At 45.4% G+C, this 27,124-nt stretch overlaps 2 protein-coding genes across 2 annotated transcripts in view; one reads left to right on the forward strand and one right to left on the reverse strand.

Moving 5' to 3' along the window:
- The window catches only part of T265_00947 (hypothetical protein), a gene marked incomplete at both ends in the record, with an annotated part of 84,995 nt that extends 59,358 nt beyond the window's left edge, over positions 1–25,637 (forward strand). The window contains 4 exons of the mRNA XM_009164862.1: positions 3,896–4,066; positions 17,564–17,676; positions 22,927–22,960; positions 25,023–25,637. Coding sequence (XP_009163126.1) covers positions 3,896–4,066; positions 17,564–17,676; positions 22,927–22,960; positions 25,023–25,637 — 933 coding nt within the window. The remainder of the gene's footprint in view (positions 1–3,895; positions 4,067–17,563; positions 17,677–22,926; positions 22,961–25,022) is intronic.
- T265_00948 (hypothetical protein) lies at positions 1,480–24,289 on the reverse strand (the record flags this gene model as incomplete). The annotated part of the gene is given in 11 exon segments (XM_009164863.1): positions 1,480–2,013; positions 4,828–4,975; positions 5,877–6,301; positions 9,105–9,312; positions 11,217–11,360; positions 14,138–14,301; positions 17,808–17,913; positions 22,682–22,798; positions 22,834–23,019; positions 24,015–24,190; positions 24,202–24,289. 11 exon segments carry the CDS (start codon positions 24,287–24,289, stop codon positions 1,778–1,780), a joined length of 1,998 nt encoding a protein of 665 aa, XP_009163127.1.
- Positions 25,638–27,124: the final 1,487 nt, after the last annotated feature.

The raw sequence follows: 27,124 nt of genomic DNA on the forward strand, positions 1-27,124 counted from the left end.
GGTTTTGGACGAATCCTATGATGACGGCGATCAGTATTCGCACAATGGAATTGAATTTTCGAAAGCTAGTGTCCCTGAAGCAGTTGAGGGAGCAGTATGAGAATCCCCGAAAGAACTCTGACGCTAGGTTCAACAGACTGACGCCAGTGTTTTGGCCAGTGTCCTCGCGTCCCCATCTTCGAAGCCAAGCATTCAAACGGCAGTTTTCATTCCCAACAGACTGCTGTCGGACAAGTTACCAATGTAGCTATCCAAGGTAGAAGGGCTGACCGACATAACCCAGTTGCAACTGTATCTACGCTATTGCCTTCGTTGCACAGCTCCAAACAGCAAAAACAGAGTAAAGCGTCAGGTCTCATTTAAACTTCAGTGATTCAGCTTGTCACTTCCGACAGGTACTCCTGTCCTCCTGATCAAGTCATTGTCGGTTCATAAAACCATGTCGGGCGAACGGTTGCAAGGCTCAAACACAGGTTATGGTGGATGGTTCAACAGGTTTTGGACGAATCCTATGATGACGGCGATCAGTATTCGCACAATGGAATTGAATTTTCGAAAGCTACGATGTGTCCCTGATGAACTAAAACACACAGTCCAAACTTTTGAGCCCCATCTAGACATTCCGGGGTCCCACAGGAATTTCTCCGCCAGAGGTATGACTGCTTCAGTGGGTAATGAAAGTTTGTGAGCTGCAAATACTCAACACAATGCAACATTTTGGCGTAAAGCGTTTTATTCTACTCGCAAATGTTTTGCAGCTAAGAGCATTGAGCGGCCAAAGAGCCCCAATGATGACCTTCTCCAAACCATCTAATCTTAACATGCGGATCGTTGTTGAGCAGCAAACTTCGCACCAGGCCCCCCGGGTGGATTCGACTCCACACCATACAGCCCGGGTGACATTGCAGTGAATCAGTGCAGCTCAAATCTGACCAAGATTCGGTACCCGAAATATTGCCTCTTGCTTATTCTAACTGGCAATTTTTCCTCCCGACAAGCTTACCCGTTTAAACATGTATACGGAAAACTAGCCTGATTGCTGGAGTTCTGCTTACATAACCCCTATTGTTAAAAGGCTTCCTTAAATTTTGCTAACCAATACTTAATTGAGCCTCTTGAATTGATAGTGTTGTAAACATTAGACAACAGTGCACTCCGAAGAAGACTTCTCGCGAACCAAGCCGGAAGTTTGTGAAGCTCACTGTGAATTGAAATCCGTTGAATGTTAACGCATACCTCGCTAACCGATGGGCTATATTGGCAGAACCAGCTGTTCATGCTGAGATCCTAGTCAGACTGAACCTAGTGAAGTTGACTTTCGGGGCATTGGATGTTCCCCTCTTTGCTTTATCCTTTTCAACTGAACTAATACGGTCATACGATGCGGGAGCGGAGTATAACGGTAATTTTGTTGTTCATATGATAATGATAGTCAGGATGGATTATCAATGCAATGATGGGTTACAAGATACTCTCCGAACAAGCCATAACTTTCGATATTATTTGAGTAACGTATTTACAAAGAAAATACAAACGACAGAAACGGAAATCAGGCGGAATGTGCGCCAGTGCTACGTCAACAGCGGAAATACATCATACCAGGCCGGGTCGATACGTACATTCTTCTACCGTAGAAAAAATGGAAAATGCAAACAGCGGAACGAAGTTCAAGGCGTTGAGTAAGAATAAAGAACAGAGATCACCAAGTGGACAAGTCTGATCGGTGGGTCATCGGAGAACTGGAAACAAGTTAGAGACACCCTCCAAGATGCCCGTTTCATCGCTGAACACTCGCTCCGACAGGTTTTGGAAAATAAGCTGAAGTAAGTGACTGTTGATGTATTGTATCATCCTGACCAGATGTCCCCGATGAACCTTGCCGAGCCGTTTGGTAGAATTTGCTTGACGTTCCTGTGATGGCCACGTCTAAACAAGGTTGACGTGTTCTGGTCAGCAGTGTTGATGGCACGTAAACGGGCAACGGAATTTTGTGCTGGCTTAAAGTTACAGGCACTGAAATTAAACGGGGACACGTAAGTTATGGTAAATGAACTAAAAACCCAAACCGAAATAGTAGTCGTAACCATACAGAACAAGTGGAAAACAGCTTCCCTCAAATAGCCTGGGTCAATGAAAGTCAACAGTAAATCGTAGACAGCAGAAAACATCCCCATGAAGAAAATGGTTTGCTATGCTAGGGGAGTGGATGAAAACTAGCCCCGGAGTTTGGCGCCTTGGTAGAGGGGAAACTCTACCATATGTAGACGCAAGTGCGACCTGAAAAGCAGTATTGATGATAACTGGGAAGTAAACATATTGTCAACCGGTGAGGAAGTAAATCGCTGTCATTCTGGTCGTTGAAACTTTGAAATCGACTGCCTCCATCCGGTTTTCCAGAACATGACACAGTAAATTATAATGGTTTCTCATACTAAAAGCTTTAAATCAGTGGTTCTCATACTTTTCGGGTCATCGTTCCAAAGGTACTCTACATATCCTAACAACGCATGCCCCATTCCACATGCACTATGTCAACAGTAGAACTGGAACAGTTGGGAAAAACAACTGGAAATATTAGTAGCTTAGGTACGTTAACTGGTTTATCAAATGTCTGTTCACTGAGCTTGACAATCTGCTCACATGCGTTTCGTCGAACATCGTGGACACATCAGTGCGCACATCATCATCATCAGCAGCAGCATCACTATCACCACCATCATCGACCGCGCACAGATCGTGATAAACGTCCACCGAGCTCAGCGAACAGATCAACAGCCATCCGATTTACAACCCAAACAGTTATTAAGGAATGTCATGAGCCGTTATGCACCAAGAATGATTTCCACTAAAGAGTATACACCGGAGTTCCCTGTCAAGCGCGCTGTAGGGTGCGATCTCTTCGGATCTCCACTATCCGGAAAGACCGAATAACCCTTTCCCCTATATACTGAAGAAGGATTTCGGTGGAAACAACTGATGCGATGAATCGGTTTGGTAAACTGATGCCCGGTCTAAACTCACTCTGAAAATTAATCCGGTTTATGTTACGGCATTTAGATACAAACACGCTGGTCACGCAAAAATGCACGTTTCTCATCTCAGTACAAACTTATGCAGCTTTTGCTGACTGACTCCATTCTAATGAAATAGAGCGAAACCGCTTTGATTTGTGGGCGAGAAATGGACAATAAATGAATTCTACTGGTTGTTACATTCTCCAATGCGGCAAACATCTGATGACGCAGAACTAGTAGTCCTTGGGTATCCAATTCCAAAATGGATCAAGGTAACTGGTTATCAATGTTTGCCGGTCACGAAGCAAAAAACTTCAACCTTGCCATCTGATGCGAGTGGCTTGCCAAGGAAAAATACCGGACAGAGATGCGTGACCTAACGTTCCGCCAAGAAGGAACTGGACCTTGACGTAGTGCAACGGTTTACGTTTCATTACGACCCGCTGAGTCATGTTGGAATATTCCACTAACATGCACAAAGCCCCCACATAACAGACTGGTCAACAAAAACAGGTCTAACGAACAGCTCTATGGCGGTGGTTGTGTGCTACTGTGGTAGTATACCGGCATCCAACAGCTGTCTTTCGGTCAAGCTTTCTCTGTTCCGGGGCCCTATTTGTCCTCCCCGGCAAGTCTTGGAGCCATAGCAGTATCCTAACCCAAGTACAACGATGGAATGCACAAGCGCTATAAGCCGGGTCGTCATAAGGCTGTATACAGCCGCGTGGTTAAAGGAAAACATGCTACTGTTGACGCCGGTATTCATACACTTCCATGCATTCCTCATCCCCTGACCCATCTCTTGACATTAATCTCTCTACAGATTCAGGTACTAGAGGTGACAGCCTTATTCGTCTTACATCACCTTCAACTTCTGCCAGTCCGTTTGCACCAACAGTTCCACACAATTCAAAGTCAATTTTCAGACAAAAAATCCGATCGGTTTGGTTATCTTCAATAGTTACAACCTGAAGCAAATAAAGCAAGCTGCTACTGCTTTCTCACTGGATTCCCCCACCCCCAAATCCACGTATAACATCGGTGGAGAAAAGGTACGTGCTGTGCTTATACTTGTCGAATCGTCATTCTTTTCCGCTTCATGCTATGCATTTTCGATGTCCGGAGTCCATCGACACAAACTAGAGTGGGCTAGAGAGGGACAACAAACTTGCCACTAGGATCGAATAGATGCCACATCCTGAAGGGTTTCTGAACACGCTCGGTAAAAATCATATGGGCCTATCGTAGGTTTTTTTCGTCTACAATTACGTGGCCCTTGGAACCGTCCACCGTAAGCTTTGGGGATTTTACCTATTTAGGATGCAACATCAGCTTTGACTAAAGCGTGTTTGATGAATTTCGTGCATGAATATTAAAGGCACGGATCAGGTCAACCAAAGGGCGCCTCTTTTGCTAGGCTACAATATGAACCGTACTGTACGGTCACATGTAGAAAAATCGTCTTCCGGGACTACTCCTGTCCTATATGCCCCATCTCAGCCCACTCCAGAATGGAGCAAACTGTGAAATTCACAATGTGTGTTGTCGTTATCGCTGTCCCCTTTTCAAGACCCTACCGCTATGCTTGGATACAAACGTCTAAAAATATGGCATTAGAAAAATCCCAGTCAGTTCTTTTCCAAACTACCTCACTGTGTGGTTGCAAGGTTAGACACCTTCAGATGACTGTGAGAAGCTGGAACCCTAGCACTTTCTTCAAGTAAACTTTTCTACTGAATGGCAATCGTATTGCATCAGTGCCCACAGCTGAGCTACTGACACTCCGACGAATTGCCGACAGTAGATTGCTTACCCAGTGAACTTGATGTGACAGGCCCAAATCGAACAGGAGCGGTTGGGTCTGTGGGACCAACAGAATGAGGAATGTAATCCGTATGCAGCGGGGTGGATTTTGTGATCGGCGCAGGTAGAAGCATCTGCTGTGTACCTGACTTCCGCGCCTGGAAATGAATAAAAAGGATAAAACACATAAGTGACGGGAAACAATGTAAAGGGTATTGAGTTCTGTCAGAATCACAAAGCTCGGTGCTGAATAACGAGTCGGCTGCTTGGTAGTTAAGTTGCCAAAGACAAATTTATGGTGCGGTCTACCGCGCATGAACAACAAGTGCACATAACTACTCCAACAAGTCTAGTACCTGATTAAAAATGCTGGCTGGCATTGCAGCGAACTGAAGCGTAGAATTCATTATTTTCTGAGCGGGGGTGACCGAACGTCCAAAGAAGACGTCCACCCAAATCGTTCATGTAAGCTTACCTAGTAAACTTCGTCATTAGAAAACAAAATGAGCAGCAAAATTAAATTAAATCGTTCAACTGCAGCACCGATTCGGCTACTAGCAACCATCGCACCAGAAGGAAACACGAAGGCTGAAATGTTGCCACCCAGGCCTAGCCTAGACAGGAAAGTCGAGAGGAATGTTGCCAAGTTCCCCAAGCCTAGACAGGAAAAGTCGAGAGGCGGAGGTGGGGTTCGAACCACGGACCTCGCGGTCAATAAATTCGTGCTCTAAGCACCGAGCAAGTTCGCCCCCCACTGGACAAAAACAGAGGAAGCGAAGAAAAGAGGGTGGTCCCAATTGAATGGATCAATGAATCGCATTTTTACCTCCACAAGAAAATGGAAACAGAACGATTGCTATGAATATTTTTCACCCGGTCGACGAATGTGAAAATCCGAAACGTTTTTCGTTGAGGTTCAAGGAGTTGCTACGGTTATCGTCTAGTACCCACGCAAGATCTGGTCATGTGAAAAAACGGGAGATTCTACTTACAACTCAGACAAGCGTTGATAAAAGTTATAGACGGGATGGAAAACGAATCAGTCATTCACCAACTCACCAAGATATTCGGTTCTGAATCCGCCGGTGGATTCATGCTGTATGTGCCAGTGCTGCTGACCGTTCGTAAACTGTAAATAGGGTTAGCGTTAGGTTTACTCGCACAATTTGTCGCTCCATCCGTAACAGTACTGGTGGCAGCCGCAGAAGAATGATCAGAACCATGGAAAATATTCTGCGAAGTTGTGGGTGGAGCAGGTGTTAGCCTAGCGATAATCGTGCTGCAAGGAACTGCCGAAGAACCTGAAGGATACCATGGCGGCGCGATTTGAAAGTTGGTAGTATTCGAATTCAAGTCCTTAGGTGGAGACAGAATTCGTGCAGCTCCAACTGCATTTAACGGTGTCGGAAAACCTACAGAGCGTAAACGGTGTTGAACATTGCCTATTTGGTTCTCAGATATCTGCCGGTTCAACCAACCAATAACTGGAAAGAAGATGCAAACAGTGAGTAAGAACAGTAGGTGTACCACCCATCAGCACTTTAATCATCACCACCATCATTGGCAGCAACATCAGATAAGGAAACGTATGCCCCACTAGCGTACAACCATGTCAATTTGTCTGGATAAAGCGTCACCATGGAAAAAGAAACAAACGGGGCAAGTGGACCTACGGCTAACCTATTACAAATATCCGACGTGTCTACGCCTCCAGCACTTAGTCAGCATGAACGCCACCGACACCGGTTAGCAGACAAATAGTTCGATGTCTCCAGTCAAGCACAGGAATGGTCACGTGAACCCCATCCTGGAAGGTTAACAGCACAAACAGCGCCCGAACTTTTCGTAGCACTGTTCATTCACTTTCGCCATGCCCACGTTTAGGCTTCCGCCACTCTGATATAGGTGCCGAAAACAGCGCTCGTTTCGGCAGGCGGTAACTCAACATGAGTAACACATGGCCCAGCCTTGTTAACTTGCAGTACTGGATGCATTCTTCAAGGGAAGTACCATCTGCTTCATCATAAACATGTCTCCAGATCACTGCGTTGCAAGTACCACGGTTTCAGTGGACTCGAGTTTAGTTGAGACATAGATGGTCAAAAAGGTGAAAAGTTCTCAGATCCTCCGCCTGAAGTGGCCATGTCTTACAGCCGTACAACAATATAGCTCGCATTGCAGTCTGAAACACGCATCTTTTAAGACCCAGTGAGAAGCCCTTTGAAGCCACAAGTGAGGCTAATCGGTAAACGCAATTCTGGCCTTTGAGATTCGTGCTTTTACTTCGTCTGTCATATACCGTCAGAGTTGACGGAACCTCTGAAAAATTTACATCTTTCCACATATTCCAGTGTCCCTCTTTGAATTGCAAGGGTTATGTTCGCAAAATGAAGCATGAAGCATGACCCGAAGCACATACCGAAGGACTGTATGACCTCGATCGGCTAGTCTAGTATCGCTTGCGCTTCCTACTCTTCAGAACTTAGAACAACGTCATCTGTGTATTTCTGGTTAACAAGCTGCTCTCTCGGAAATCTGAACACCGGGATTTTGGAAACCTTCCAGTGTCGACTTCATTACCTCGTCAATGACGAAATCAAACGAAAATGGAAAGAGTGGGTTCTCTTATCGGAGACCACTTTTTGTAGGAACACTTTTGAAGAGCTCCCTATAAGTTCTCGCCTCCACAAGTACGTGAATATAAACAGCGCGGTTTATCTACCATCCTAAATCCCGAGTCGAAGTCAAATAAGTCATTGCCCTGGCACCATGAACAACAAACATCGCACAAAAAGAACTCGTTGTAAATAAGTGACACCGAAAGGTTTGTCCACGGTATTCGGCCAGAACAGCTGCAAAATCCGGAGACCAAGGTCGGATGAGTCAAGCGTCTTTATGTCATTTCCTCGAGGCAGTGCACATGATGGCACATGACGACGCTCAGTTGCAAAAAACTGACGATTTGCTACTACGATTACAATTGGATTGAATTTCCATCGGATATTCCTCCCGAAGAAAACAGTCATCTGCTCCCGTACACAAGAGGAAACACGGTGATGAAAGTGCCGTTTGCCATTCACCCGGCTTTGCAACTAGCCAGTCAAAACACAGCCATTACCACTAAAATGCCTACCCAATAATACAGCATTTTTTACAAAATTTCATTTCGTTGATAGTTTAGGACGATACTAAATTGAAACGTGCTGGAGGTAGTTCCACAATTTTGGCAGTACGAGTAAGTTTACATGTACCACGCGTTCATTTAACTATATATAAGTCTAGCCACCTATGGTTCACACAAATGAGCTTATTTTAACGTGCCGCATCCATGAGCTTCATATCGGCCATGCAACGCATGTGTTTTGCGTAGAGCTGAAGAGCGCAAAGATATCAGTGTGGTCTATCTGGGTTCAGAGCTGGTGCGTTGGTGTGGGAACCACTGAAATTTGTGCTTTTCAAGAAATTCGCAATGCAAACGAACGGCCTGCGATAAGCACATATCTGCAGTGGACGCGGCGCGTTATCCCCTTGCGTCCAATTTAAAATGAAGACCCAACTGGTTATCGCTAATCCTGTCTACCTGTGTTCATGTCACCATCAGCCACAATAGTGTCTGAGATTTTGGCCCCTGGTAAAAAATACGACAAAGTGTGGCTTACTCACCAGTCTGTTTTCTCCTCACGGACCCACCTGATACTCAAGCACGTTCATCGTTTCATTCATCAATCACTATGAATGAATCCGATTATAAGTACAAAACTAAGCACTACATTATCGAAGATGTCTGTTTGGAAGGTTGTTTAATCTGTCTAGACTGTAATCTGTATCTGAATGAGCTAAGCAGCGTCTCCCCTACCGCAGTTTCAGCAGTGATGGTATGGGGAGTGTACTAAATGTCCCCAAGTATAAATTGTTCCTTTATTACGAAAGGACAAAGATCGAAATCAATAAGATAGTCAGGGTACGAATCACGAACACGAGAGCCATCTAAGAGAATGAGACAAGGCGGAACCGTAGCAACCGAGTATCAACAAAACGCGCATGAGTTACGAGACCTATGAAAAACAAGACAATCATGTGTATTGTTCAAGCAGCGTGAACAAATGTCGTGAAAAGCCCTTTGTGTGTGCGTACTTGGCCTAAGCACAGAAATGCGGGTCTGAAAAATCCGGGTATTATGAAAAGCGGTGTTCTGACAAACAATTGCATGAAGTATTTTTGATGGGTGGGAATTACCGGACACTAGGCTAAGCCATTGTAATTAGTTTGGCTAATGAGGGAACCTACTATTCTCATTCGTCTTGATCGTTTGCTGCGCGTCCACCAGTTCGGCAGACGTCGATTTGACCTGCTCGGCAAGTTGGGAAACTGATTCCTTGGATTCCTTCAGTTCACGTTTTAATCGTTCCACTTCGTTATGCAGTTCTTGCATTTCGGTATCTTTCGCAGATAGTAAACGCTCTTGTTCGGCAGCAACTTGACCTCGCAGCTTGGCCTTAGTGGATGAAAAACGTTTTGATAAGAAAATCTAGTCATTGATCACTAGTGGACAGGTTGAAGCGCTATGATTAGATCGCGATGAAAATCAAACATCTAGAGACGGTACGTCCTCCAATTGCCATCGACTCCTACTCCAAGCAACTGAACATGAAAGTCTGGTCTAAAATTAGGCTAAGGGAAGAAGTTAATGGTGTTAGCGGCTAAGGTGGATCCATAGCGTCTCCGTAACCCATATAGAAGGGCTATAGTTTAGGCAATGGATCCAAGTATTTGTAGCTCGAGTGGGTTAACTGGCTGTTGACCAGGTGATAGTCTGTTCGCCGAACTTGAAAATCGGCTTGCAAAAGTTTCGTCGCTATGCCAGGAGACATCACCAGTGCACTGCTAGGGGGTGCCCTGTTTAAAGTACCAGACGATTTTTCCGTGTACGCAGAGCTGCGTTGAGATCTCTCCGTCTCTCACTCAACCGTTTAGAATGACGATGGTATTTACATGGGTGACAGACCGACTTTGGAACGACGCAAAGGAACATGTACCAAAATGGAAGTTCCAATTATTGGTAGGATAGCTTAGATATCGAAACGAAATGCAGAATCAGCTATCGAGAAACAACTCGATATATATTATATTAAAAGTCATAGAGTGAAAAGAGAAAAAAGATAGGTGAGGGGAGAGAGCCAGTGCAGGCCTATGTGAAGCATCCTGAGGTGCCTACACCTCTAACCGTTTAATCAGACAATCTGGAAAGAAACTGATAGCACGAATACCACTGACATCGATTAGCCGCCACTGTTTGCAACGTCTTCAGCCAAGCACAGGTGGGGGCACGGGGACCCCATCCTGGAAGACGTACCCATGAACCAAACTGGTATGAGAGACTCTGTGAGCATCGTGCGGACACTCCCCAGTATAGCTCAATGGGTCGCCGAGGTACACAAACCGCCACACCACGGTGAAGTCCAGTCTCTTCATGACGGAACGAAAAGATACACCTGTGGACTGACTCAAATCGATGACTACTCGTTTACCGGACGGATGTTCCACCGACCAAGCTACCGAGAACCCCAACTCCTTGCGCGACATTGACAGCGTAAAGACAGACAAACAGCGTTGGTAGATAATGACGTGAGAAGTCCAAGTGCAAGTTGCACGAGCAAAAGGACTAATCAGTAGGTCGGGTGTGAAATTAAGGCTCATTAGCGAACCGGAGAGCGAGCGTTCCCAATAGTTCAGTCGTAGGGCACTCGCGGGTGAGCATGAAGCCGGTAGTTCGAGTCCATCCTCAGGTAGTTCTTTTCGTTCATGTTACGTATACCTGTGAGTTTAATCTCCACTGCATTCCTACTGCTACTTTCTAACAAAAAATTCCAATTCGTACAACAAAATCGTCCCTAAAATTTTTGGATGCCTCTAGTGTTTGCATGTGCTTCATTCTGGAGCGCGCACATGGTACAGCCGCACTTGGGACATCGCATCAACAGCAACTATTTGCAAAAATCAGTCGAAGCCAATCGTACAGTTACCATGTTAATGATCGCATGGCCTTTAGGATCAACCAAAAAGCGCTCGATCAGCGGTCTTTCTACTCATTGATGTATGCAAGTGCTAAGCCCGAGGGTTTGCGTAAGTTTTTATCGGTGGATAAAGGGTGGATATAGGATTAAATGCTTCATGGAATTCAAAACTGTTGGGTGGAGCAAATTCCGGAAGACCAGAAGCACTGAAAACGAACACCAAGGGAGGCTTCAGCAAGAATGGTAGTTTAGGCTCGAATGTAGCTTCTGACATTCTACTAATTTATTAACTGAAACGCCAATGAAAGTGCAGCTAAACCTCTCATAGCATTCAATTTATAGGAAAACTCAGGAGCCGACCCTTACGAACCACAGTGAAACTAACCTTCGTATGCTGACTCTTGACTTCCGCTTGTAGACGCTTTATGATCTCGTTCGCTTTGCTAACTTCATCAGTCTCCTTATTTAGCGAGGTTTGCAATTTCTCCACTTGTCTACAGTTCTGTTGCAATTCATCTTGTAACCGGGACTAAAAAGACAAAATGTAGTAAACAGTGGAGTTACGAATACAATGATGTCATGTTGGTACGGAACCGCGGAGTGTAGTCGTTAAAGACGCTTCCATCTACACAGATAAAAGTCGATGTAGTATCTCCCTGAGTTTGGTATATAGTTATCGTGATGAGTCGAGAGGGCTCAGCGGTCAAGGCACGAAACTACTGACAGAAAAGTTCGTGGCTCGAACCCAACCCAGGCTTTTCGGTTGTTCTTGTTTATGTTTAGGAAACCTAGCAGTATCTTAGTCTTCGTGAATCCTTGAAGACGTCGGGTCGAATACTGCGAAGCACGCGGTGTAGGTTAGATCCCAGTCGGAGTTGCTTCAAATGAATAAAATTTAGGCAGTAGATTGTGGCCCCACAATAGAACCAAGTCACATGGAACACCCGATAACCTTAACATCTCCGAAGTTAAGGCACAACCAGAACCATCTATACTAGATTACACCTCACCGAGAGCAGCTCCCCCGGTCAACACAAGTGAAATTAAAGCAGGGGTCTCAAGTGGGTGTCCGGAGATGAACATGACGTCAATTAGACGAACGGGTCGCAGGCCCGTCGCGGACCGAACGAAGGCTTGTCCTGATTGATCAGAATGGGAACCAATCGAGACAGGCATTTTCGCTACGCAGTTCTCCTTCCTCCATGAAAATTCTACCTCGACCTGGTGGAGAATTCCATGATAACCCTATAGATACAAATTGTGACGACATTCATTTGTCTCCAGGAAAGGAAGCTGAAGTGTCTTCTGATACACCATAGTGGGAAAAACAGCGCCCAAGAACCGACATAGCAGCTGCAATACCGTTTGCAGTAGATAACACTAGGGACTAGACGGGAGACCAAACAGCAAGATCCCTCTGGGTTAGCAAACCAAATCAATGGTGTCTGTGGCCGATGCTTAAATCTTACGAGCGATGGATGGGGGATTTGGCATCATTTCGGTCGGATTTGGATGTTCGACCTTAGGGTTCAGTGCATTTCAACCGATAATTCTCCCCATTGGCCTATGTGAGCCCGCGAGTATTACGACAGCTTGGCTAGAAGGTAAGATTAAGAGGAATTCGATCAGCTCAAACTATGCACTTCAAATCTAAGTGATGAGTCCTCTTCTCTGATAACTGCACACCGCCGAGTGTCAGCTCGGCTGATCTAAAACCGCTCTTTATAGGCTAACCAGTTCCATTCCTCCTGTTCTGTTCAAGCCAGGATGTTTGACAATTTACACTGCCTGGGTCATCAACCGTTGCGGCGTGAGGCGAAGTCCGCGCCCAGTACATTTTCCGCTACTGCCAGGTCCCTGACTAGCGCCCGATGTTCACCTATGTTGCTGGTGATCTGTTTATTTTTTACCAGTGATAATCGACTCTGAATTGAAGCTATCTAGGCGTCCGTCCTGTGTGCAGTCGTTGTATCTGAGCTTGTAAACAGAGTCCCCAATCATCCACCACCATTCTTATGATAGCCATCATTACGGTCTTTCGAATTACTTCAGATTTCCCGGTTTATATGAAATACTAGCAATTCCAATCCATTTCTTATTGGGTCTCGCCATCCATACAAATATTTTTCCCACCTGGCGCTTAATCAAAACAACTGGATATCCACTGCCTCGAGGTCTGTTCAGTACTTCAATTCGGGCTGCGGCTCAATCAGCTTCTGTGTACATAGCCCTAACTAAGCTAAATACACACGAACGAAAATGGTAGACATCGCCTCAGGGTGCGAACACGGGCAGTCCATGGTTCAAATCTAAACACTGCATCTCATCTGCTCCTGTCTAAGCTTGAGCGACCTGACAGTATCTCAGTCTTCGTGCTTCCTTCGGGTGGCATGGCAGCTAGGCACCGAAATGGAGGTGCAGTTGAACGATTATTATTATTATTATTATTATTATTATTATTATTATTATTATTATTGTTATTATTATCTGTTTATGTCCTGTTTAATCACGCAAAAGTGCCATTTGCATAACGGCAAAATATNTAGCCATCATTACGGTCTTTCGAATTACTTCAGATTTCCCGGTTTATATGAAATACTAGCAATTCCAATCCATTTCTTATTGGGTCTCGCCATCCATACAAATATTTTTCCCACCTGGCGCTTAATCAAAACAACTGGATATCCACTGCCTCGAGGTCTGTTCAGTACTTCAATTCGGGCTGCGGCTCAATCAGCTTCTGTGTACATAGCCCTAACTAAGCTAAATACACACGAACGAAAATGGTAGACATCGCCTCAGGGTGCGAACACGGGCAGTCCATGGTTCAAATCTAAACACTGCATCTCATCTGCTCCTGTCTAAGCTTGAGCGACCTGACAGTATCTCAGTCTTCGTGCTTCCTTCGGGTGGCATGGCAGCTAGGCACCGAAATGGAGGTGCAGTTGAACGATTATTATTATTATTATTATTATTATTATTATTATTATTGTTATTATTATCTGTTTATGTCCTGTTTAATCACGCAAAAGTGCCATTTGCATAACGGCAAAATATTCCTGACGGATAAAGGATACCAACCATCATTTCAAGTTCAAAATAAGTTGAATAATTAAGTAAGTTGAATCTCATATCAGATCTAACATGATTCGATCTGGCAAGCCCAGACTGACCTTATAAGTATTTGAAATAACTCGAAATAACATGAGATCGATACTCCAATATTACCTGCATCTGAATTTGATGAAGTCATCCATCACAGTGTGAACATTAAGAGATCAAATGCGGTAGCACTCGAGTACTCACCTTGTGCTCCTGTTCCGAATTCAATAACGCCTGTGTTTTGGATAACAACTGATCTTTCGCGGTCACCTCTTGTTCAAGGACACTCAGTCGATTCTCTAACCGACTGATATCCGATGTTTTGCTTTGTGTTGTTTGTTCAGCGGACGACAGTTTTGAACGAAGCGCTGTTGAAGTGGGGATATGAAATACAATCTACTAGCACTAACAGAATAAGTTGACAGTCGGAAAACAAGGTTCAGACAGTATTCCAAGCGCTATTCAGTATCGAGATGGAACAAGCATAGACTGCATGGAGAATCCTTAGGTGTCAGATATCAAAAGGGTCCTTGGTGAAGGTTGTATGATATTGCTCGACAGGTAAGTATTCATGGACAGTGAGCTGGTGAACTCAAAGCTATCAACTGTAGGCTCCGAAAGACCCCAAGTGCCCTGTTATAACACCAGAACGATATAAATGTGGCCTACAAAGTAAAGTACTTTCTGTCGAGGAGAAATTCCACTGAAAGATGACTTGATGAAGTGTCGTATAGTAGTAATGTCGGTGGAAAACAGAAAGCAATTTGTTGCAAAGCGGTCGATCCTGAATTAGTATAGTGGACTAATCACAATGACAGGTGCATACGGTATGGGAATAGAAAAATCGGAAGTATCTTGAACTTGAAGCGGAAAGACAGCACGATCCTTAAAAGAGGACCTCCAGATGGACCTCAAAAGGACATGGAATCACCAAGCGCAAAAATTGAGAGACGCGGTATTCTGTAAGAGAAAAACCTACAAGACAAAAGCCGTCCCTCTGAAATTAAAAAGTACTTCCCACGCACACGGAAAAAGGTTGAGATAGGTCGTTCTTCTCACTTGATAAGCCTGACTTTGGCAAGCCAACTAAAGAAGGCCACTAAATCAAGTCAACATCGTAGTTTACGTTTTACTGAATCGTTGCAAGCCGGCCTAGTTGTTATAGTAACTATCCACTACACCATTCACAAATGTGCCTATCTCTTCAGGATCACTTAGCCTTTAAATGGTTAATGGAAAGCGTAGAGAACGCATACTTGTCAGTTAAAACATGCGCATTACAGGGTTATTGACTTGACCTGTGACCTTTGTCTCGGGCACATCCTCGCGTTCACTTGCGATTTTGATGGCCAATCAGACCCAAGGAGGTTTTGCCTAATCAGTGAAAGCAGCATCGACAACATGGAAATGACCATGTCAGAACTGGAAATTTGAGCGTCAGTGAAACGCAGTAGCATAAGACCAGCAGCACTGATAAGATTTGTCTCCTCTCAGAACAGGTGCTTGTTTTCGTAGATTTTTTCATGGTATGACCCTTCCACTTTGTGCGTGGCTTACAAAGCTATGACCTGTGTTGGAAGATTAAGAATGTAAGAAATCAGGCCGGACACCAATTACCAAATTCGAAACTGACTTTCCAGGAAGGTCGATCATGACCGCATCAACTTTAAACCATGGTACACTGACCAGTACTGCAGTAGTTCCTTACCTAAGTATGTTAGAAGTGAAGCTGGTCACGAGTAAAAGACGACAGCTCTAACGGACTCGGTAGACTGCTAATGATAGTTCAAATATCCAGTACTTGTTAGCTGTGAACAGCCACACAGCAAAGGCGATTGCTCTGACGCATGAGCGGCATTGATAATGGGACCGGTTGGTCTTTCAATAATTCTACGCCATGATTTACCCAACACTAAGATATTTATATGTCGGGATCACTGTTACCAACGTGACTCAGTTCACTGGACAGGGTTTGCATACTTCGATGCCGACTCATCGACCTCTGGAGTTTTCAGTCAGTAAACTGCAGTAGGGATAATGCGCAATTAATGTAGATTCTGTGGAAAGTTATATATCAAAGGAACCAACTCACTGAGCATTTGCGCACAATTTGTAGGACACGCATCTTGCGTGTATGAGTAGCAAACTGCCTAAAAACGGACTGAGGCATAGGCCTTCTGGGAGTGACAAATGTGACTGAGCACGGTGGGGCAACAGCGAACGGACAAACCAATGTAATACGGGGCCTACAAAAACCCGCACAACCTTCAACTAAGCCAACCAGCCACCCCTAAGGTTAATGTTGCCTACGTAGATGAGAATGAAAAAAACGTGGTCGCCTTATGGTATGTTCTTTTTTGGGAGAGCTTTGGGCAGATAAAAAATTGCGGATTATTAACGATCGTGAATGACTGAAAGTCGAAAACTAATTATACATATCGTATTCTTATTCAGCAGAACAGAAGAGCTTTTGGATGGTAGCTTTAGGGGAGAGACACCTGAAAATACCACTATCCATACACTTTCTGTCCTCTTCACCCTCTCGAATACTTTACTCCCTCTTTGTAAGAAACTTCCACTGACGAAACACCCCCAAAGAAGAAAGTTTTGGTGACTCTCAACTTTTACACAATGAACCTGAGAAATGCTGCAAAAGTAACTATTGAGATTCTTTTCCAAATGATCTGGTGGAATCTTATGGAAAATACTAAGGAAACATGCTACCTTCGCAAACTAAAACAGAGGTTCCAATGTGACCATGAACTTAGCCCACTAAAGAAAAACTGGTCGAGATCAGTCTGCGTAAAAACGCGATTGGCCTTTTTCGTTCAACCTGTGCTACGACAACATGTTGATGGTAGTGATAGCCTCTCCATGGTACCTTTCGTCCCTAACCGAGACTAAGGTTCCATCGTAGCCAAAGAGAATGGTCATGACAGCCTAAGGAAGATGAACAGTTGGACGAGTCTCTCAAGCACTTGTAGCGTTCATTTCTAACTGGATTCAGATGACTAAATCAAACCTGGAAATGTGCGTCCGAGGGAACAATCAGGTCCTTTTTGGACGTTGTGGAGTTCAAAGATTTCAGTGTCCATGAGTATGAAAATATCGAGGAAGATACGGTATATACTAGAGTTCTCATCACTTGGAATGAAAGCGACGTAGATCTGTGAAATCTACTGATGATAGCACAAACTTTACTGAAGGGTTAGAAAAGAATACAAATTGAACATTTGGAAAAACCGGGAACTGTGTGGTTCGTACCCGAGATTTTGTGGCCAAGGGTAGATGAGTCACCTGTCCTCAGCTTTTATTCAACCGGTTACAGTATGTAAAAGCGTAAACAACCTTACAGGACGCCCTACTTACAAACGTTCGCCTAGTGCCCGCTGCTTGATAAAATTTGGTGTATAAATCTAAATTAGTTGGAGAGTAGCATTGTGACCAGAAATAAAGAATTTCGATAAAAGTTTTTTCCCACGCCCATCCTAGCTCTCACAAAACTCTATTCATATGCTGTCTGGAATTGGAACTGAAGAGCGATCCATAATCGTTCACTGGCCTTGCGCATACGGTGCGTAGGGTATGGAAGTGGGATAGACGTTTCTTTGCAATCTCCCGTTCCTTCAGGTCAGTCTTTGTCTTTCATGGTTTGGGGGGAAGTTCTGTGTTTCCCCCGTCACTGTGGGACACGCTGCCGCTGATGGCCCGTATCTCAAGGAGGCCATGGAAGAAGAGCTACGGTAAGTTGCATTGCAGCCGTGCGAAATTATTTTACAAACGCCTGGATTATAACATTACTAGCCATCCCATTGAACGGAAGATAATAAATACAATCTGTCAAAAGAGTGTAGTGAAAAAGTTTCGCGCTCACAGGTAATTTCTGAATTCTGTAACGCAAGCTGGTCCTCCAAAGCGGTGATTTGGTTCGAGAATCGTTTGACCTTTGCGTGAAGCTGTTCCTGCTCAATCTTGAGTTCCTGTTGTTAAGGCAAAAAGAGATGTGTTCAAAAGATGCTTTCCGGTAATATCGGTCCGAGTGAACACGAATATTAGTAGACCAAGCGTGACTGATCGGAGTTTATAGGAAAGCCATTTTTATGTGGGAAAGCAGTTGATAAGACATGGTACCCGATGACTTGAATTGACGGTTATCAAGTTACCAAGGTAACTGACAAGCTTGAAGGTTGTAGACGCAATACTTTGACAGTGCGGAAAAAGGTCAGCAACCCCGTTTCCAGAAATACCTGGACAGTCTTTCGAAAACATCCTCGTGACCTAAGTAAGCGTCAACGTATTAGCGCCCTGAATGAAACCCCGGGTTTGAACATGGGAACCGAAGACGTAAAGGAAACGACCAAGAATGCGACAGACAAACAAAGTTAAAACCTTCCTGTTCCACGCACTATGAAATGCAAACGCAAAGGGACACCACGACCAGAGAACTCCCTTCCATTTAACGAAGTTTAATCTCGACGCATCGTGACACAATTCGCTCCAGGATTGTGGACTGAAGACTTCCCTGCGACTAGTGGTGGTTTTATTAGAAATGTTGATATCTTTTTATTTGTCTGCACTAGCAGTTTAAGAGGGGAACAATGAGCTTCAAATTGGTACATGAAAACACTCACAAAATGGAGAGTTACAAAGATTGCAAAGCAGACGAATGAACAAACAGCAACAGCACACAATTATTAGATGTCACGGGAGTTTTCACAGACAGGATTTTACTCCAGTATTGAAAACCAGTGGATGTAAACAAACCGGAAAAGGAAGATCGTCATTTCCGTGTAAAACGGAGGACACAGTGCGGTCCCGACACTGCGGAAACCCATCCAAACAGACGTTACCATCATCAACGACGGCGTTACATCAGTGTTCAACACCGATGCTTCACTGCATCACCATTACTTATTTAAAAGCCTTACTGTGAATAAAAGAATAAAGGTGAAGAGGGAAGGTAGTTAGGGCTAGCCTACCACAATCATTCCGAAGTGCCTACACCTCCAGACATTCGCTCAGGCAGTCTAGGTAGGAGCTGATAACATGAACGCCACTGACATCAATTAGCAGCCATATCTTGCAGTGTCTCCGACCAGGCGCAGTGGGGACCACGCGGTCCCCATCCTGGAAGGCGAGTAGCACCGACAGCACGCAAACGTTTCGTAAACTCCCTTATACCCCTCTATCAGGTCAAGGGTTAGCCACCCCTATTCTTGCCTCCATCTGAACTGGACACGGAAAAAGCACTCCCTTCGGCAAACGACGATTCGGTATACACGACACACGGCCTAACCAGTGCTGCTTTTGGAGCTGGACATATTCTTCAACAGCAGTGCCCGTTGCATAACAGTCTCTTTCTAACTGCCTCGTGACGGCTTCGCCGACACCAACGCACACAAGCAATCTTTCACAACGACTGTTGAACGCCTGAGGACATCTCAGTTCCGCTGTTCGAAGTCCCACAGCCATACAATAAAACAGGCCGCACTGTAAGTTCATACAGGGATACAAGACTCTGACGCTACACAACTTCCAATGCCTCTCCCTAGACTGGTGGTGTGTCCACCATGTGGCCAGACGACTTCGGCCATTTCGGAAGTCAGTGCTGCAAAAAACAGTCTTTGGCCAGCCCAGAGCAGAAGTAATCGTTCACGACTCTCCGTACGCACCGATTCCAATCCATCTCGACCTCCTAAGTGAGTTTCAGATGCGCTGAGCCATCATACTTGTGCACTCACATCTCCGGTACCCACAACGACATCTTAGCTTTTAGATCGTCGAAACAGGGTATTCATGGCTTCTTTGATGGTTTCAGAGCTGTAGTCTGTTGTGGCGTAGGCAGACATGAAAAACAGACATCGATTAACGTCCCGCTTGTAAGACCAACCTGATATGAGAGACTCTGCGGGTGTCACACAGACAACCCTAACATAGCTCAGTGGGTTGCACAGGTACACAAACCGTCACACCACGGTAATGTCCAGTCTCTCTCCAATGCTTCAATGGAGTTAGGAGTGCCCTGCTACGGGCAAAACTGCTGTCATTGTGCAGGGATGTGAACATGTCGTTTCAGTATGAACCAACAGTTGGAATGGAGGCCAGAAGACGGTTCTGATACATTCGTCTAACTCCGGGGTCCGCCATCATCTGTTTCTAAGCCAGTATCCATCCCTTACTCAATTCTACAAAACGGGAAAGCGATTCTGGACAAGTACACGGGTGTTTCACAACAATCGGTGATGGAGATGTGATCCGCAACTGACAGGCTGTTGAAGGACACCATATGGTTAGACCAAATTTAGCACTCCTCAGACAAATGTTCGAAATCGGCACGCAGCACGCAGTTCAACGTTGTCAGTACGTGCGGTTCAAAAGCCGACCGCCCAGCTATGCTTTAGATGTGCTATCCTACCAACTTGTGCATTTGAATCATCGGCAAACATGATACCTCGGTTTTTCGACCGTCGTCACAAAGACATTGGATATAACAGTACTGAGGCGGTTTGTGTGTCTTACCGACAAATTAGGTTATATTGCGCAGCGCCCGGCGACATTCAGTCCGTCAAACTTGATTGGTGAATGGGTGAAGGTCTGATTGGTATTCTCATCCTCCAGGTTTCGAACGTGTACGGTGACTTGTTCTTCAAAAATAGGTAATACAATGGCACTTCCTGCCAAACACCGCTGCTTTGTGCTAGGGCTCTTGAGACAAAGGCTTTGGTTGAGGACCCTAATCGTCCTCCTGCTTAGGTCTGGCTGCCTTGACAGTATCCCAGCCCACGTACAACCATGATTCCAACAACTAAAAAACGATCAGGTTCTTTTCTATTCGTGCGCAACATAGTCGTCTGTTGCTGATACTTTTCTTATAACAATGACAGCCCCGGATCGTGATGAGATTCGGTGTTTACTGGAGGATGCAAGTAAGCTCTAAAAGAGGGTTTCGAAAGCCATCTGTAGGGTTTCTTTCGCCCCCTTTCTAATTTCCATCCAAATCATCAATAATACCACCGAGTCCATCTACTTCTGATGGCTTTACGGTCAACTCCAACCGATACTGTTGGGTTACGCAGACGCCTTGCAAGTAATGAACTGAAGGACCTTACATCTACCAAGGTATTTCCCAGAAGAATTATATGCCTTCATGTATCATGCATGAAGTCATCCAACTGCACCTTACTGCTAAATGCCAAATGAGCCCATGGTTGGTCTTCAGCCGGCGGCGTCGGTATGAACGCCAGTGTGGAAAGTTGGCGCCGGCTAGAAACAAATGAAGCCCGGCACATAGGTTAAGAAGTGGCTCCCCATCATCTTGCAGCAAGTGATGTTATCGCATCGACCGCTAAGATGGCCCACTTCCAGACTCGGATGGGCATTTATATCACACCCTGGAGTCACATGCTGATAGAAGCAGTCGTAACAAATCCTGATGGAAGATATCTTTCTCATTCCCATCCTGTCTGGGCTTGGGAAAACTGGCAGCTTCCTTCGGGTGGCATGGCAGCTAAGCACCGAAAGGATGTTGCAGCTGAATTATTATTATTTTCTATCATCCCCAATGTTGCCGTCTTCCGGAGCGTACATAGATCTGTTTCCTTACTCTACGACGAATTTCATCCAGGAAAGGATGTCAGCAAGAATATCCCGGATCGCTGCAGCTCATGTAACAATATTGGTTGCAAAGTGCAATCCCACCGTTACTTATTTTCTGTTCAACTGTTTGACCCGCAGACTAGGTACTTCAAAGTCTATCTCAACTACAAAAACACCCAGATTTTAAATTAATTTCCCTGTGCGACAGCGCCATTCTGAGCAAGCAGTGGCGACAGAGGAACTTTTAACAGTTCGGAATCTAGTTTTCAAACATGTTCCAACCACAGTAACCTGCGTCACTGGATCAATATGGAGAAACGCAAAACGTTACAACCATCCCCAGCATTATATACCCTGCAGTTCTAACGCACTTGAAGCATCTTCATTAAGAATCAGCGGTCAAAAAGGTAAAAAGGTAAAAGAAGGTAAAACGTTTGGACAAAGCAGATCTTACAAGCGTGTGGTGGTGAGAATCGGACTCCCGAACGGACTGGAGTTCAGACCGAAGACTGATTCCCAAACATTGCCACAGAGCGGTGTGGACTTCCATGAGAGTCTTCCGGGCGTCGTCATTGTGGAGGCCTACTTCTTGCCGTGCTTGACCACTTGGGAGAACGATGGAGTCCAAACGCCCGAAGCAATCAACTTAGTTTATGGGCTCCTGGTTATGATTAAAATGCTAGACTGGAATACCATGCTTTTGGTGAAGAACTTCGCCGGAAATGAATTCTAACCTATGGTTTTCACTAGATCGTTGGAGTACTGAATCCCGCTCAACGCAAGATAGTAGCTTCACGACCGAAGACTGCACTAAACAGTGTAGCGGCCAATTAATCTACAGTCCTGTTTGTATAGCACGGACATCACAAATTCCAGTAGAACGTTCTCGGCAGTTCAAGAACCCTCAGGAAGAACGGAAGAGAAATTACCGAGTTGCAGCCTAGGTGGGCTTATTAGTGGTAAGAGGATTGCTCAAACTAGAGAACTTTCAAAAGGTTCACACCAAAATTAGGACACCACCTAAAACCTACGATCAATCAGCAGAACTACAATGTAAGTAAAAACCAAGTAAAAATTGACGCAGGCCTCCTCACCAGATGGTGCTTCGAACAGCAGAAAGTGAGTCAGTGTAAGCAAAAGCATGTTATCTACCTGGTTCTCCTGCATTAGTCGTTCCACTTTTGAGCTCAGCTCCTGTCTGACATGTTCACATGCCTTTTCTGATAACCGCTGTTCGTTCTCTATTGCATTTTTGTGCGTCGCTTCCGCCTGAAAGTAACACATGCAATGTAGTTGTGATGTACCTGACACATTTTTTCTTCTAGCACTCGAATCCGATCTTCGTAACTACGCACCATGTTGTCCTCTCTTAGTTTACTACTTGCTTTATATTCCAGAAATTCACAGGACGAAGACGCAGAAGCCTTCAAGGTAAGGATAATAAAGCAAACCCACTTGTTCACACTCTGACAAACGCGCCGAAACATCGGCTAAAGTGCTAGTTAAATTGTTTATTTTCGACTGGCTTTCAGCCTTATGGAAAACGATTATCAGTCTGAAATGGAATCACTTTTAGAGCTTTCAGCTGTGTCACAAGATAAGATTTCAGAGCGTCGTCGTCTCCAGCACGTAAGGTAAGACTGAGATGGATCAAATATTTGAAATTGGTAGCCTCGACGATCTGAAGAACGCCTTCGTTTTCGTTGTTTGAAGATGAGAACCTTAGTGTATACCTAGACCTTATTTTTCAAGCGCACAAGGGAATTACCTCGGATTGGAAGAGCTTTCTTCCCGAAGACATAAATCCAAGAGGTCAATAACTTTTTGCCCGAAGGCGGTGAAATCAACCAATAGACCCTGTTGTGTTTTAAGGCTACGACATTTGCCTAGACAACCAAGCTTACCTTGCGAAATCATCAGATGAAATACGGTTGTGGAAAAGGAAATACAGATCATTTTCGTCTGAAAGCCGCACTAAAAGAGCCTTGGCGAAGAAAAAGGTTACAGAATGTGAATTTGGCGCACCTTCCCATCGACGAGTTGATCTGGTTCGAAAGCAACATTCACGTGGCGACTACTGGAAACCCGTTAAGAATTCACCTGTCAACTGATTACCTTCGACTGTTGTTGTGCTCAAACACTACCAGGTGGCGCTTGTAGTAGCCCATAGACATGTGTTAACATTTCGACATGAGCCCGTTAAAGGAATGTACACGGTGACAAAATATCACGAGCCTCTAGAGCCGGAAGGACGAACAAAAGTACCAGGCAGGGAGGACAACAGACGCCCGTGGCGAGCCAGTGACCCAAACGCCTAAATGGGTGGGTCAAGGAAGCCATTGTTCTGATTGGTTTTGCGCGGGAGCGCCGGGACGCAGTACACAGGCACTGTTTACAAGCGGCTCAGTGGTCGCACAATGAAACGACTCACTTATAATGGAGAGTTTCATAGCTGAAATCGTTTTCTGAACATTCTAGAATCTACAGGGCCTTGTGGATGCAAAATATGAGGAGGTGCCAACCCTGTAAGTGATTTTGATCGATAATTGTTAATACGAGTAGGAAAATCGTGATAGGTTTTCACGGATTCACGGATTGATACACAGGATCGAGGCTTTTTCCCAAGTTTCCCGGGTCGGTTTTGTTCTTGTCGGTCAGTGGCTGTCGTTCACCTGAAAGGCACAAGTGAAAAAAGGGTGTAGCACTGCTCTTTATGTTCTCAGCGCGGGGCAGAATGCTCGCTAGCGCGAGGATTCGCATAAATAAATGTCTAATAGTGCTTTAAATTGGGTTCGAGAAGGAGCGTGTACAACCGTCGGAGGAAGGTCATTCCACGCAGCTACTACCCGAAATGAAAAAAAGTTTTGTCTAATGAATGTGTGTGCCCTGAGCTTGAAGATTTTCTTACTATGTCCCCACCGGGTGTTTGCTGGGTCAACGGTAAAAAACCTGTTTGAAAAGCTTTGTTCAAACAGCTTGTTGTTGAACAACGTAGTGGTCCATTATAACTTGCGAATTATGCTAGGCAGACCATGATGACAACCATAACGGACAGCTTAACGAACGTATAATACTAAAATGCCACCGGAGGACCACTGTGGCGATTTGTACCTTTATTTTACTTCCATTGTAACACCACGTATTTCATCAATTGCATAATCGTTTTTTGTTTGAATACGAAAAACTCCAAAAACGCGCTCTTGCACAATTTCACAGAATACAAGCGTGGTCACGTGCTTCGACTCTCTCTTCTGATTTCGCTCGCGCTTGCAGAGGCCATTCGCGTGTCTCATGTACTAACTTTGGTACCAAAACATTTCAGACATCTTCGGAATCTATTATATGTGGGAACTGTTCAGAAGAAGACCTCTGGACCAACATAATTGGATTATTGTTTATTCGCTGCTCTGGGCCAACGACGAGCTATTTTAAAGAGAAAAATTATTAGTGAGTCTGTTCCGTCTGATCTCTTTATTTTTCCTATGTTGTCCAGCATCTTCCTTGTGATGTAGCAACAGAAGTTGAAGATCTGTTGGAAGATATTCCTCAGGAAAATCCGTATGACGCCCTTCGAGCGGCCGTCGTAAGTAGGAAAGGGAAATCAGAAGACAAGATGCTACGGGATCTATTCACCACTGTCGAACTTGGGGACAGATCGCCATCACAAATGCTTCGCCACATGCGCAGTCTCCTCTGTGGTCTTAAGCTAGCGGTGGAAATAATGGCCCAACTATTGCTTGACAATCTCCCACCCTCCATGTCCCACGTCATCAACGCTTTCGTTGATGACCACAGATTAGAGCAGCTGGCCCAAATGGCAGATAAGATACACGAAACATACCCCAGTTGCCCCGCAAACTCCGTCTCCCGCCCTGCACCCACCACAGATTCCGACCCGCTCCTTGCATCTATATCGCACCTACAAGCCAAGTTTGACGCTTTGACCGATCGCTTGCAACGGTTAGAGATCAACAGGCATCGACCACGTTCACGATCCAGATTGTTATCTCGTGCCCGTCCCTCTTGGTGCTGGTATCACCAATCTTATGGCCCAAAAGCACGCAAGTGTCAACGACCTTGTTCCTTCAAGCCGCCTTCAAGCCCTTGAAACACCCCGACCAGTCAGTACCGGCGACGACTGTCTGTGGCCCTCCTCGCACGAGTCGCCTTTTCCACATCACCGATCGTTCAAGTGGTCTGCGATTCCTCGTAGATACGGGAGCTGAAGTTAGTGTGCTGCCACATAAGAATCCACTTCCCGATTCTGCTTCTTTCTCGTTACAAGCTGCTAACGGTATCCGCATCGCTACGTACGGCGAACGTTCTCTCACCCTTGACCTTGGATTGCGACGTGCGTTCAAGTGGACCTTCTTTTTTGTCGACGTCCAAACATCCATCCTCGGTGCATATTTCCTGACCCATTACAATCTATCTGTCGACGGGGGACACAAACGTCTCTTAGATACGCTTACTTCCCTCTCGGTCAAGGGAATTAGTGCCCCAACTTCATCCACAAGCATCCGAGTTATCTTACCGGATTCACATTTTGCTGACATACTTAGGGACTTTCCAACCCTTACTCACCCATGTCAGTACACCCAACCGGTCACTCATTCCGTCGTTCACCACATTCAGACGAGAGGTCCACCTGTCCATGCCAAACCCCGCCGACTTCATCCGGATTAGCTACAAATCGCAAAACACGAGTTCGAACACATGCTCGAGCTCGGCATCATCCGCCCTTCATCAAGTCATTGGTCATCACCCCTACATATGGTACCTAAGAAATCTAAAGGTGATCGGAGACCCTGTGGAGATTACCGTTCTCTCAACAACGCCACTATCCCAGACAGGTATCCCATCCCACATATCCACCATTTCGCAAGTACCATATGCCATACAAACACCTTCTCCAAACTCGGTCCCGTAAGAGCATACTACCACATTCCCGTGTAACGGTGATACTACTGATCCGGAGGCACGCGAGTAGCATGTGTTGTTCGTAGAATTTCACTTTGGGTCGATTGAAAAAGGGAATTCTGTTGCGGAATTCGTGGGACCACTGTGGAACATTTGCTTGGATTTGACCAAAGAATGGGTGGAGGCATCGAATCTCTAGGAAGACTCGTTCGGGAGAAGATCTGTGTCCAGTTTTTGGAACTAAGATGCAGATTAGTGTTTTGCTTCCCTGTTCAATGGTCTGTAACCGGTCAGTTGGCATTTCCGAATAAATAACTCCACAGCAAGGGCCTTCTTCCATTCATTTGGTGCCGTGACCAAGATAAGGATGAAGATCCCGTGGCCGCAACCATTTGAGGATGGGGATGTTCGGACCTTCCTGGAGGACTTTGAGGAGGTTGCGGAGGCTGCAGGGCTGGAGACCGACCGGGGTAAGTTGGCAGCGCTGAAGACCCTCCTCAGGGCCGGGCGAAGGCAGCCCTGGATGCGGCCAGAAGAGGCCCTCGGAAGATGGACTGGGCCGCCGCGAAGGAAGTCCTTGCAACGGAGTTCGACACGCCGGCCGACCACCAGGAGGCTATGAGGCGGTTCAAGACGGCCAGGATGGCACCCGGATCGGACCCGACCGTGTTCTTC

This window comes from Opisthorchis viverrini (assembly GCF_000715545.1).
Source record: "Opisthorchis viverrini unplaced genomic scaffold opera_v5_10, whole genome shotgun sequence".
NCBI classification, from domain to species: domain Eukaryota; kingdom Metazoa; phylum Platyhelminthes; class Trematoda; order Opisthorchiida; family Opisthorchiidae; genus Opisthorchis; species Opisthorchis viverrini.